This window comes from Manis pentadactyla, chromosome 2, assembly GCF_030020395.1.
Source record: "Manis pentadactyla isolate mManPen7 chromosome 2, mManPen7.hap1, whole genome shotgun sequence".
NCBI classification, from domain to species: Eukaryota; Metazoa; Chordata; class Mammalia; order Pholidota; family Manidae; genus Manis; species Manis pentadactyla.
In genome coordinates, this window is record NC_080020.1 from 179,667,695 (window position 1) to 179,682,195 (window position 14,501).

A 14,501-nucleotide genomic window follows, 5' to 3' on the forward strand; every position below is an offset into this window, starting at 1 on the left:
AAGGAAAATAGTTCCTAAAAACCAAACCATCAAACAGACAGGGACAAGGTTTTAAAATAAAGAATGCATAAATTGTGACATTTTAAGATTCCCAACATCATATATCCTTATGTTCTTTCATTATCTGAAAATTAAAATAAATAATGAAACTAGAGTCTAACTAAAAGGACACCATTGGTGCTAATTCTTATTGGCAATGTACATTATATCAGTTCTTGTATAGAGTCCCTGAACTGCTAATAAAAATATTTAAAACACAGATCTACAACAAATTGTGTTGCAAATCAGGTTATCATTATCTTGTATAAACCATGAAAATTGGAATCATGTGAGCAGAAGGTTAGATTAATTCTCCATTCTCATTATAAGCACAGGTGTAGCACAAACACCATGTGAAATAACCAATTAAAATGAAAAAAAAATCTGCTTTTTCATTAGCTGCCTTCACTGCATGACCAATCAGAAAATTATTTAGTATTAATATTCTGCATATACTAAAAGTAATTTTCATAGCAACTAACATAGGTAAGAGAGCAAGAAACAGCTCTTTATCTATGGCACTTTTATAATCTTCAGGCTCTGAGAGGGAAGGAACTCTGATAACTTTTAAGTGTTCTTTTAAAAACACACTATTTTGTGGATATGATTTGTATTACCTATCAAAAAATAGGAAGAATGCATTTTACCAGATGAGAAGCCAAGACACAGAGAAATTAAGTGACTTATTTGAGGGCACATGTTACCCAAGAGATGTTAATAATTTGATGAATGACACACAGCTGGCAACTGGTAGCGAGCTCCCCCTCTCCAATGTCCTGACCAGAGCATGGCCACTTTATGCCACCCAAATAGAATATTCCAGACTGAATAGATATTAAAAATGAGCTGGTTTTGAACCAGTCACCACTGGCAACAGCCCTACTGTTGAATCTGGGAATAAGCGAGACTGAACTTTTTGTAGACTAGGGATTTTGATGACTGTATTGCTTGTGTGTATAGACAAAGATGGCTACACATAAGAAGATTCCATGACTTGAGTTACCTGTATTCCAAAGCTTGCCTCTTTCATGTGCAAACATTCAGATTTCCAAAGACCAGTTCATAATGATCAACTGAGGTTTGAATGTGTGACTGTTGAACCCATAGAATCACAGAAAAATTACACCTCAAGTTTAAAGGGCTTTAACCATCATAGCCTGGTCACTGCTATCAATCCCCTCTGATATCCCCACCAAGGAGATGGGTAGCCTCTGCTGGACTGCTTCTAATAGAGCACCTGCCACCTTACTGAGAGTCCACCCTATTTATGGACAAGGCAACTTATTAGAAGGTTCTGTCTTACTCAATCTGAAGTCGTCTCCCCAGGACTACTCCTTGGGGTAATTTAAACAATTCTAATACCACTTCTTCAAGATAGCTTTTCAAATACTTAAATTATAGCCATCATGCCCCATAGGCTTCTCCCCTCCTCTCTCTCTAAGTTAAACATCCATGATTGTTAACAAGTTCCTTCTAGAATGTGTGCTCTTCTAGAATTTTGAGTCCACTCATGACTTGGCTCGTCTCTGCTCAGGGTGCCATCTGTCGGTGTGCCTCTGAAGGTTTTCAGCAGACAACACTAAATGCAGTTACACGTCTTGGGGCCTGCTGGTGGTCCCCATGCAGAGAGCTAACACCTCTCTACAGCCTCTCAGCTGAGGGCCCCCAGGTACTACTAACTAGGTGCTATTTACTTCTCTTTTGGTGGCAATAACCATTTGTGGTTACTGACAAAACAGATGAAGGCTACCTAATGGATATGTGGATATGAAGATGGAAATCTTTTCATTAATTTATATTTTTTAAATATAAAAATTTTTTAAAAACATCGAAAACCTAAGAATATCTAATCACTTTGTCTGAATGAATTCTGAGCACATTAGGTATACTTGGAACTTCTCACTCTTGAATACTTAAACAAATCTTTTTTCAATATAATGAACATTTCCATACATATAGGACATAGTAAACTCTTAGAATGTTTCTAAAGTACAATTCCTACATGTATATGAAACAGTGATAATATTATGTGGGGTCATGGTGGACACCTTTATCCATAAGTAACTATGCAAGTAGCTAAATATTTTATTAGAAAAAAACCTCACCTTTTTAATCTTAAAACCATCTCAACACTTGATTCTCTTTAGTGTATTTTATTGTTATCCTAGACTTTCTTATATGTACTCTCATTGGAATTACGATACATATAGCAAAGCCATGTGCTTAGATGGCTTCAGGGTGAATTCAGATATAAAAACATTTTCCTTCTGGGCAAAGTAATAAAATGACATTCTTGCTCCTCCCACTATAAGTCAAACAGAGGTCAGTTCCCCCATCCCTGTATCTGTTTAAATAAACTGGTCCAGCTGTTTGTTTCTACAGTGCCCTTTGACCTTATGTCTCATCCTCCCTGCTTTTGTGACAGAATGCTTTACTTTCCATTGTGAAAGATTCTAAGTTATCAAGAATTTTCTAAACACTAAACCAAAAAAAGACCTTTAGATTTTATGTGAACTTACAGGAACATATTTCCTTCATAAAACACTGGCATTTCAAGAAGCATCAGTAAAATAGTTAAGCACATATATGTGTGTTTAAATATATATATATATTTATGTGTAAGTACATAAATATATATATATTAGAGTTTGAACATAGGAAGAAACAGTGTTTCTCAAGAGAAATAAAACAGGGAATGACAAAATTCCAATTTGAATGTACAATAAAAAATAACATTCTCCAACAACCACAAAATAGTTTAGGATACAATATACCCACGAGATACACAAAGTCTTTAGAACTTTCTGTATGGATAAGGTCTCCTTAAAAAGTTTGTTAGTTTAAAAATGTAAGATAAAACTTACAATTTTATAAATGATGTCCAAACATTACAGCCCTTGAAACTCAGATGCATAATGTCAGGAGTACCTGGCAACAGGACAGTTTTTCTTATTAGAATAGTTTGGCACCTTGGTGTAATGGAATGAAGATCAAATGTGCCATAAATTGGACTTTTGAAAAGGTAAGCCTTTCAGTTAAATATGCTTTAAGGTTGGGAAACATCCTGTTTGTCTTTCCATATTACATTCTGAACATCAAGGTATGTATTTTTTTAAGTCCCATTTTTCCATTGTAAACACAATCTTCTTTTGCAAAGTACTCTTTAAGAATCGGACACCCCATAGGTGGTAAAAGACTGAATTAGGGAAATAATTCTTATATTTCCTTCTTTCACAGAATCACAGATTCGAATTTCTTCCTTTGACCAAGCTATCTCCTTTCTCAAAACAAGAGGTTTTACAAAGGAAAAGAAGACTAAGGATTGGCTTTATAGCTTTATTCCACGCTAAAATCAACAGCAGTGTATTTCTTTATACCTAATTATTTGTTTAGGACCCAAGTCCTAATAAGGGGGAGTGGGAGTTTGAACGGAGAACAAAATCTTTAAAATCTGAGACATGGTATCATCTCAAAGTTGAATTTTATTCTTTGCACTTTTTTATTAGGAATCAGACAAGGAGAACAGGAGATGATCCTGACTTAGGCTAAAAAGAAATACAGGGAATTTTGCTTTATTCTTTCTTGTCTTTGCCCCCTAGATGCTTACGTGTCATTAGACTTTTAAATGTTTTTCATTCTGCCAACTCCATGTAGCTCCTTTCATTCTCTGTCTTTGGATACCTGTGTAAATTTCTGAGCAAGATCTGGTAGATCAGCTTTCTGAACTTGACCTTTGTCCTTCAGTTTATCCTCAACTCCTCACCCTGGTTACTCCCCCACAAAACTGGATTGCTAAGTTTAGTTTCCTCTTCCTGAGAATCAGGAGGGGTGGAAAGAACAGAGTAGGCATCCGTTAGCACCAAAACACAAGATACAGTGTTCCAGGTCCACAAGCAACATTTTCCACATAGCTTTGCCCTTTTCCTATACACGTGTATCCTTTGTCTTCCTCATAGGGTTCTCTGTAATACTAACACAGCTAAGGAAAAATTGCTTGCTCACTTTCAGAAAAGGCATCTTCATCTTTACTCAATTTCGTTCCTCAGTGTTTACCGCCCTACTTACTCACTGATGATTATGGGAGTCCACATTTTGTTACTGTAGCATGCCACAGCCAACTCAGGAACCACATAAACTCAAACTGCTGTTTTTTCCAAACAATGACATGACTCCCAGTCATCCCCAGAGTGCTTCTTACCAACAAGGCATAAGTGAAGAGTCAGCAGGGAGGTGGGAGGCCATTTAAGTATGGAGAAATACCATTTCACAACACCTTCCTATGTCCAAGAAGTTGAAATTATCAACTAAATATTAAAGAAAAGATTTCATTAAATAGCATGTGATATGTTAAGATACCTTCCTACACTGTCACTATCCATTAAAGGGAGTATATATTTTAGTCACCTTTAACATTTTTAGTTAGAAATGCTTACATACATAATTAAATAACAATAAAATGTATACTATGCATTCTTAAGTATAAGTACTGATGATTATATGCACTATTTATTCAACTGAAATAAATGACATACAAATATAATAATTGATATGTAGTTCATTTAGGTAATTTCCATACATATTTTTATAGAATTAAGCCTTGTGGAAAATCTTCAAATTATTATAAAATTTCACATTGGGAATTTGCTGAATTCTAGAATTTTGTCCTTTGTCTATTCCATAAGTTCCTTGATGTAGCATTTCTTTCAGCTTTATCACAATCATTTAAATAAAACTATATACACTACATTTTTTTGAAGTCAGCATTTCCTAACAACCCTAAGGCCTATTTTATAAACAAACCCTTCAGGGAGATGTTCTAGCTATCTCTCAAATAACTCTCTGTTCTTTGAATTGAAATCAACCTCAAAGTCTTTCGCTGGAATTACTCATTTTAGATTTACATTTTACTTATTGGATTTAATGATCCATGACCAGCAGTCTTCAGGGTCCAAGCCTTCCACACTCCCTTTCTCTGTGAAATAAAATTTCATGAAACATGATTTTAAGACGCTCAAGAAAGCTGACTCAATCTCAAGTCAAACCTTATGAAATCATGTTTTTGGCACCTTTTTCCAGTTTCTCAACCTCCTCTGGATCTGACGGTTCCAGGACTGCAATACATCATCTGTGTGTCTAAGGGAGGGGAGAGGGGAGCACATGTTCCACTCTGCAGCCCTCTAGAAACATAATGTTGGAATTTGCTCAGATCACAATAAGCCCATCACTCAGTGGGTTGAGAAGGTTCCCCTTCTCTAAGCAGTGATGAGTATATTTGTCCATTTGCTCTAGGAAGAGCTGAACTTGTCTAAGACAACTGAGGAAGTTAATCACACATACAAATTTCTTCAAAGAAATAGTCATTAATTAGTTGAAAAATTTAATGCAAACTAATAACAAGACTCATGTATCAGTTTGGACTTCAGATCTTGAAATAACTTTCAGGTACTCCATCCCTTGGTTGGTTATATATTACAGAAAGTTTTCCTTGGAAGTAAATTGTAAAACAAATTTTTAATTCTAAAATAAAATCCTTATTAAATCCTTTAGTCTGATCTGCATTGAAAGCAAGGGTGACTCTCTTAGTGGGGACAGGGCGGGGGTGGGAGGGTCTCCATTTCTTTTGTAACTGTGTCCTGTCTTCTAGATCACTATAGCACAAGGCTCCAAACTCAGTGGAATAAACTGAGGATATCTTGTCAGGCCAAGCGTAAGAAATACCCACCATTAAAAATAGCTTAAGTATCCCTTGACATAAAATGTATGTAGCAAAACGGCATTTATAAAATATTTGCTTGTATGTGACAGTTTGCCAATCTGAGTTTGTATAACTATATAAATATAAGAAGAATAGTGGTTTACCTAAGGCATATGGAATTAAAGTGTTACTAGCACAGTGAATAAGCAATACAGCAATCTAGCATAATATGGCAAAACCTGTAGTAATGAAAGAGTTAAAACACATATAATAGTATCTTCAAAGAACAGACGTGTCTCTCTTTGATTTAAGCTGTACCATATAAATTCTAATCCCCCCATATTTGCATAAAGTCAATATAACTGTAAAAACATTCCTTAAACAGTACAGAATAAAAATATTTATTTAAAACAAGTCCTAATTTTCTACCAATCTCCATTATAAATAGGATGACCACATAATTTCTAATTTAAACTGGGACACTCTTGTAATTGAAGTGTAGTTAATATAGAGTATTATAAACTGGGACACTTTTGAGAGTAAAGGAACACTGTTAATAATTACACTGGAAAATAGGCATAAACCATAAATGTCCTAGGGAATTGGGCTGTATGGCTGCCCTATTGATCAAATATGCACTTTTTTCCAAAGAAAATTTCCTTGGGATGATACGAATTAAAACCTTGTGTTAGAATGTTTACCAGCCTGGCATACGTTTGGTGCACAGCACCATCTTGGAGTAACTCTGAGAATATCTCCTTTAATTGCCTCAGTAATCCAAGCCCTCAATAACTAAAACCTTCCCAGGCCTGGATTCTCCACTTGTGCCAACGTAAGATGTCTCACAGTTTAGCTTGATTTCTACTTTCACCTGGTAACAGATTAGGCTACAGAATGACACAATGAAGATGCCTTGATTTGAAAGCAGCCCTGTCTCTGTTCTTTAGAATGTTCTGTAACTTGTTTCAATCAGTAAAGCTTCAAGCCTAAACTGTATGTAAGATATATCAATACGTAATCTGCAGGACTCTAATGAAAATGGAATCATGTATACTACAGGCAAAAATTTCTCAGTTGAGGTATATGACAAATTCACTCAAATGAGGACAATACAACTTAGAAAATGACCTCCTTCTCAAACTTGTCAAATCTTTGGAAAAAATGTTGATGGCCATCTGAGTCACACTGGGGGAAGTTTGAAGAATGTTTCTGAGTAGCTATCTTTTCCTTTGAACAATATTACTCAGAATTATAACAGTCAAAACACTGGCCCTCAGGCAGGGAGAGTTAGAGCTGTGTCTAGCCAGAAGAGTACGAGATCTAAGTAGGAAGACTGCCACTTGCTGGAATTGTGATGATCAAGTGAGTTAATGTTTATGAACGGTGCCTTGCTCTTTTTACAAATTTTGCAAAACCTAAGATGGCTTTGTTGGGATATTGTCATTTTGACCCTCAAAAATAAGTACTTACACAAGAACTTGTGCAGGAATGTTTATGGCAGAAAAGGTAGAAACAACTCAAATTTCTACCAACTGATGAATAGATAAACAAAAGGCAGTATATCCATACAGTGGAACAACATTCAGCCTTAAAGAAGAATGAAGTACTGATGAGACAAGCACAACATGGATGAAACTGGAAAACATTCTAAGTGAAAGAAGTCAGTCTTTCTAATACAAAAGGCCATGTATTAAAATGCTCACATCTACGAGGAATGTCTGGAATAGGCAGATCTATAGAGACAGGAAGTAGATTAGTGGTAGAGTTGGGATGGAAGAATGGGGAGGGGTAATAGCTAAAGGATACAAGGTGGTATATTTCTTTTTGAGGTAGTGGAATTGTTCTAAAATTGACTACTGGGATGGTTGCACATATCTGTGAATATACTAAAAGCCACTGAATTGCACATTTTAAATGGGTGAATTATATCTCAATAAAGCTGTTAAAAATAAATAATTAATGGTGCAATGAAAGAAGCACTGGACTAGGAATCAACCCATTCTTGCCTCTAATTAGCAGCATAACACTGGAAGGCTCTGAACCTCATCTGTCAAATAATGCATAATTCCCACCCAGGACTTGCTCCTCCATTCTGCAGCAAGGTGTTCCTAAAATTTTAATCCATGCTCCCTTTTGATAAAATTCAAAATCTCACATCTCTTTCTTATTTGCAATTTCCAAAGAGACAGCATGTCTCAAATCCAAAGTTAATTCTCAATCAGCTTTTTAATACTACAATCACTCAGAAGAATTCTGATACGCCTTTTCTGGACCCCAGTCCCTTTCAGCCCCCACTTGGCTCTGATGATGGGAGTCCTTGCCAAAACCTATTGTACTTCCCTGTCTGTAAATAGTACTGCCAGGTGATAAGCCGTGGGGGCTGAGATCTGACATCTTTGGACATGTACAATTCTTTCCATCGGCTTTTTCAACATATTCTGCCCCCTGCCCTTTTCACATATATATGAACTCTGACCCAAACTAGGGATCAAATAAAGTCAACCATAACAAATGTTCTAGGGATATAGGCCAACAAAAGCTTTCAACTGGACAATTCTCAAAACTACTGATTTACATTCAAATCAGCATGCCAGAGTAGAAAATACTGTAAACTTAAATATATATATTTCAAATCATGGTGCAGTTAACTTCCATCCATAAGCAATATACAATTCTTGAAAAATAATGACTTTATCAATATTAAACCAGATCTCTCCAACGACAGGAAATTCATTTTTTTAAGCTAAATTAGATTTAGAACCCAAGACCAATAATCCCCACAGGCCTGGAAGAGTTAATGAGCTTGAGAAGGAAATATTTTTTCCCTTCAGTGATGGGATCTAATCTTGTGAGGCATTAGGTCCTTTAGCCACCTTGGTTAAGAGGGTAAAAAGGAAAAGGGAACCCTCAAGGATGGGAACAAATTAAGGTTTTTTGTTTATTTGTTATTGTTCAGGTGTCAAGAGCCGGATAAAGTTCATTATGTCCCATATTAATGGGTCAGGCTTAAAAGCCTCCTAAGAACAGAAATAGAGAAGAAAATACCGACGGCAATGAAGGCATGAACAGGAGAACCCTATATTTGCAAAGTTACAAGCATCCGTGTTGTTTGAGGGTTTTAATACTTTTGCTTTGTTTTTAATGTTCTCTTTTCCCTTAAAAAATTAAAACAAGAAGCAAAAGAAAACCCTCCACAAAGCTCTAGACATTCACACACTGCAGCCCCACAGACCAGATCCATGGCAGCGTTTGCCTCAACGCTTCCTTCCTCCGAGGCCCTGGCTCCAATCCATTTTTGAGAAAATTGTTTTATTCAACAAGGAGGCAACATTTGCCCCATTTTTTAATATTTCAGGCGGATTTTTAACCACTCAGAAATGCTGTTTGTTTTATGCAGGCGCAGCCTGCAGCAAGATGATGACATAAGAGAGAGGAGAGAAGGGGTCTCTGCGGGCACAGAGCCAAGCTCTGGTGCTCAATGGTTAATCATCGAACACCAGCCTCAGCAACTGTTGACACAAAATAGGTGGAGATCAGGTCTGTGCAAGCAGAAAATACCAGAAAGGCAAACTATATGTAAACATACTTAAGACAGATTTGACAAGAATAGACCAAAACCTGACTCACTAGGAAACTCCTAATGCCTACACAGTGTCAATGTCCCTCTCAGCTGAGGCTGTTTCCCCTTACAAAGTTTCCTTTGAGAAGAAAAAGGGTAGCGTTTAAAAAAAAACTAAAATAAGTTTACAGAAGACAGAGAAATTTGTCCCCTTGATTCACACAGTGCGAATTTCAAATCTGCTCCTATAGGGGCATTGATGTAATCTTCCATGTGCGCTGGGAGTAGAGCCAAATGACAAAGTGCTGGGTGGGGGGCGGGGGGGAGACAGTACGCGCATACAACCACAATCCAAAAAGTTCTTTCTCCTGACCTATAAAACTCATGCAAAGAAACAAATGGATAATGCTTAAGCAGTCTTTTAATCTTATCTAACTGACACCTGACAACCCATTACTTATAGATTATTAATGCATCCACTAAAAAGTTTGTCATGTACAAAATTACTGGAGAAAAAAGATTGAACGCCTGAGGAAAAAACAAATTTTGCTGTACAATAACTTCAGAAATTTCAAGCCTATTATCTGTCATGCCCTTCATAGACTCATAGCACACTGCTACGAACAACTGATTTATCTTTATTATGAATCCTAAAATGACAGCACACACGTTTTTCATGTCTTGCAATAATGTTTCATTTCATCTAAGTTTTTATTTTACAGTGCTTGATTTGCTTATTTAAGATGAAGAAAATAACTTTTTAATTAATTTTCCTGTTTGTGTCTTTATCAAAGGACCTGGGTTTTCCCCCCACTCTTTGTAGAAAGCTGGAATCAGCATCAGTTTCAGAAGCCTCACTTTTTCTTTGGTTTACGTTATTATACAGTCTAGAAAACTGGAGCTGGAAGAGGCTTACAGTCTCACTCATTAGTCCTACTGGCCCATTAAAGCAGAGGAAGCTGTGGCCAGTGGAGATCGAGTGACTTGAACAAGGACACACATCTAACTAGTGAGGGGTGCGGCCAACAGGTGAAATATTTTGATTTGAAATGTTCATTCCCCACATAGTTCCCCTCCTTACTCGCCCTGTGTAAACTGTTTACTGTCATGATGCCTATAGGGGAATCTGTTCCTCAGCCACCTATGGGTGCCAGGTTCTTCCTCCTTGGCCATGGAGGTGATGCCGCTCAGCCCCTCACCTCCACGCTCTCTGTTAAGTACCCGGGAGTCGAGTCCTGCTCTGCCAGGCTGCATGACACACACGGAGTTCTTTCCATTTCTCTGATGACATACTTGTGCCAAGGCAACAAATCTGACTTAGTAAGGATTTGCCACAAGTCCTGCTGACCTACACACCTTGTTCACAGTCAACCACTGCCTTGAAAGGGATCCTAGATACTCAGAAACATTGGTTCATGATGGCTACATCAGACTCCCAACTCTCTCACTTGAACCCCAACCCTAAGTGGTCCTGAGATACTTTCTCAGGTGGTAATACTCTCAGCTGCAGGCATCACACTCTGAAAAAGCTCAGAAACTCTTACAATGCTGGCTGGAGGAGAAACAGCAATTACACAAAACAGTATTTGTACTTTCGAATCCACCTGCCTACATCCCACACCTTCCTGTTTCTCTTCTCACCTGGACTCAGGGTCCCTTGGTGGAAGTGGCGGCTTTTTCCAACCAGCAGTGGGCCAACACCTACCCCTTCATAAGGGCTTCCACCTCTCACAGCGTCAATGATGGGGTTTAACACAGTGGGGGAACCTCTGAGTAAACTTACAGTGTAAAACTTACAGCAACACATTAACAAGCTGCAGAGTCATCTTCAAAGAGGATTGTTTGCAGGAACTTTTTAAAATCTGAAGACAAAAGTGGTGTCTGTTGAACTCCTAAGACTCTCTGACATGACAATACCTGAAGGTTTCTAAATTCGTAGCTCTTTTCCCTGTGAGCTATTTGCTCAGCTTTCCTAATAATACCCAGCCTGTCTGGCACCTTGCCAGCTCTGTCTCAGGCAATATGCAAGCTAAACATTTTTTGACTGATTTCAATATTTTCTTATGAGCAACTAGACAGTATTTTATCTAGTGAGTATTACTGATTGCGATAATCTAAGCCCAGAGTAAGTGACTGAAAAGGTAATATTATTAGAATTGACACTCCAGGTGAAAAGCATAGCAATTAACTGTGGCTTGAAGAACAACAACCCATTCTGAAGCACGCTGGAGAGCTACTCTATATTTCTCCTTCTGCTTCTTCTTTAAAACACTGTACCTGTTACTCTATTGATCAGTGAGGAAGTCTCCCTTAAATGTAGGTTACACTGAAATTCTCAAGAGAAAAAGTTAAATCACCTGCTTCATAAAATTACCTTTGTGTGTAAAGTTGTTCCATCCCTAGGTGGTTCCTGGGGAGCAAAATCACTATAAAACCTGCACTTTTCATTTTGTAGTTGAATAGCAAACAAATGACCCAGCGCTTTTTTGCATGGTGCCCTGTTGTTTTTTTTCCTTTACATCTGTTTTCCTTGCTTTTGTGTCATGCCTCTGTTTAGCTTTATTGACAAAACAATCTGTGCCTAATGTTTAAACAACATCTGTAAAATGTATTATTAAATTATGTTGGAAGAAAAAGCAGGGCAATTCTATGAAACCCTTTGACCCCCCATTGATTTTTCGATCACAGAAGTTGAAAGGATAATTTGTGAATGTTTTAACATTTACATCTATGCAGGTACCTATATTTATAGAATCTTTGATTACTTATAAAAGTATTTGCTACGTTATTACCATAACTCAGAAAGAAACCTGACCTTTACCAGTTGAATCTGTTTATTATAATAAGGGTGATCCTATTTTTAAAAAGTAAGTTTACATTTTAACCTGCCAGTAGCATAAATCTCTGAGGATAACATACCTTTTTTCTCCACTAATAATAAATGGGAAGTGATGCCTGACTGCTTTGCAGGTTTGAATGTAATAAATGAAGTAACTAGGAAAATCTGCTATGTGTACTAAATTGGAGAACTGCAGAGCTGCGTTAGTTCTATGAAGTGTCACCTCGGATGTCAGGATGCTCCCGGAATTTTATGCACCCCATTGACAGAGTGTGATTTTTCTGCCCACATACTTACTATATTTCACATACACTATATATTTTGCACCTAAAATCCATACTGCCCTCTGAGAGCATAAAGGAATAATCATTTAACTTTAGGCCTTAATGGGAAAGTGTTTGGGTGAGAAGCAGTAAACAAAGTGTAAAATGTATTCAATACACCCTAGGCTGAAACTCTGCTGAGGGCGCGTCTGAGGCATCCAGCAGGTAAGACAGAATCCCAGGCATAGGGTTTCCTCACCTGGCATTCCCAGGTCTGCAACTTCACTACAAAAACACATAAGGGGGTTTTATTTGACCATTCTACACACACTTTTTCAATGTGAAAAAATAAAGTTGTGTATTTAGGAGACAACAGAACCAAATATTGACTTTGTGTGTGTACATGTGTTTTCTTTAAAGTTCTACCTAAATATTTAAGGACCTAAATCTCAAAATTTAGGCAGTTTCTGCATACATGACTAAAATATTCAACACATTAATAACATGTTGTCACTGCTGGTAGAACAGAAATATTCATCAAAACCACAATAGTAACGATAAAAAGACAAAAGCTCCCAAATGTTACTATTTATCATTTTTTGATCAAATCATAATTGGGAATGAGAGAACAAAGAAAGAGAGTTTATACATCAATTTATAGCAAATATTTCAAGACTTATTATGCGTTGAAGTCTACCACCACATCCTAGATTGAAATATTTTGGCGATTAAGTTATGGAGGTTGATTTTTTACAAAAACATAGTTACCTCAAATATTTAGATAATTTTGGGTAAAAATATTTGTACCCGAGTTATTTACATAAGTGCCTCAATTCTCAAAAAATTTATGAGGCAGAGACTTGTCCTATGATGTCTCATCTAATAAGTTACACATTCCATCCCAGATCTGAATTCCTTTAAGTCCAAATACCAACCATTTTAAGATTCCTCCTCTGTGTTTTCATTCTGATAAGTAGACCAAATGTAAGAGTTACAGCAGCTATTTCTCTTAATCCAAATTTTCTCTCAATCAAATCTGTCCTCTTGTTTTACATTTAAATTATCGCTGTTGTCTCTTCTCCCCACAAATCCCATCTGCTTTTAGCCAAGGCCGGTAGTATATATCAGTTATGTCAATTAAAGAAGTGTAAAATTAGTTCAGCCATGGATGAAAGAACCATTAAAACACACGAAACTTTTCCTATCTCATTTTGCAATCAAAACTTAAAGCTGCCTCGGCCACGGTTTCGATAACAAGCTAACAACTAGGCATGAGTTTATATTTTTTCACTTTCATATTGTGTATTTCAATACATTATGTTGCTGCCAATAATTCTGACTGATCTACACCCAACCTGCCCTTCAGCATTTTATAAGATCTCTTCAACAGTGACTCATAGTCTGTACAAAACACGTACATGTGTGTTGACAAGTTTTAAGAAATCCAAGAAGGAAGGCATACATTTTTAAATGTTGTGGCTGAATGAAGAGGGAAATACTAATGCAAATTTTTTTTTAAATTATTATTTCCAGAAGTAAGTTACTTGGGCTTGATGCTCAATACAGAAAAAATGCTTTCAAGTTCTCAAAAGAGCTTTGTGTAATTTTTTATTATGATAAAGCAAAACAGAAGCCACTTAGTGGCATGCTGTTTTTTTAGTCTTCAAGTATGCCACAGTTGAAGATTCTCTGACATCTTTTGTGTCAATATGGTACGTCTGGGCTCCCCCATTTTTGCATCATGTTTCCTACTCAAAACCTAAAGAGAAAGAAATTTATTATCAGCTCTTTTAAAGGAGAAGGTTTGGATGAAAATCAGTAAACCTTTAAAAACTCAAGTCAAACATGGGACTGTCATTATTCATCAAACTTAAGAGAAAGGATCTCTTCTACAACTTCATTCCTTGAGAGAAATTCTCTACCACAAATTGTTAGAGCAAATGCTCTAACAAAAGTTGCCAAATGCCAAGCAGTGAAGTGTAAGCAGAAGTCACTTCTAACTCCATATATACATGCAACAGAATCCTGTGCACATTGCACAGTGCCAGGTGAGAACAGAATTGTGTTTACAACTCACATAACTCCATTCTGTACCTGGGCAGCACT

The 14,501-nt window shown here is 36.9% G+C and overlaps 1 protein-coding gene across 3 annotated transcripts in view; it reads right to left on the minus strand.

Moving 5' to 3' along the window:
• Positions 1-14,501, minus strand: part of MEIS1 (Meis homeobox 1) — a 127,622-nt gene that overhangs the window by 6,060 nt on the left and 107,061 nt on the right. Inside the window, exon 10 of one of the 3 annotated variants that reach the window (XM_057497135.1) lies at positions 7,651-14,154. The exons of the other annotated variants lie outside the window; for them this stretch is intronic. Within the exon in view, the coding sequence (XP_057353118.1) occupies positions 14,148-14,154 (7 nt within the window). The 3' untranslated portion in view covers positions 7,651-14,147. Of the gene's footprint in view, positions 1-7,650; positions 14,155-14,501 lie in introns of those variants that run through there. 3 annotated transcript variants of the gene reach the window in all.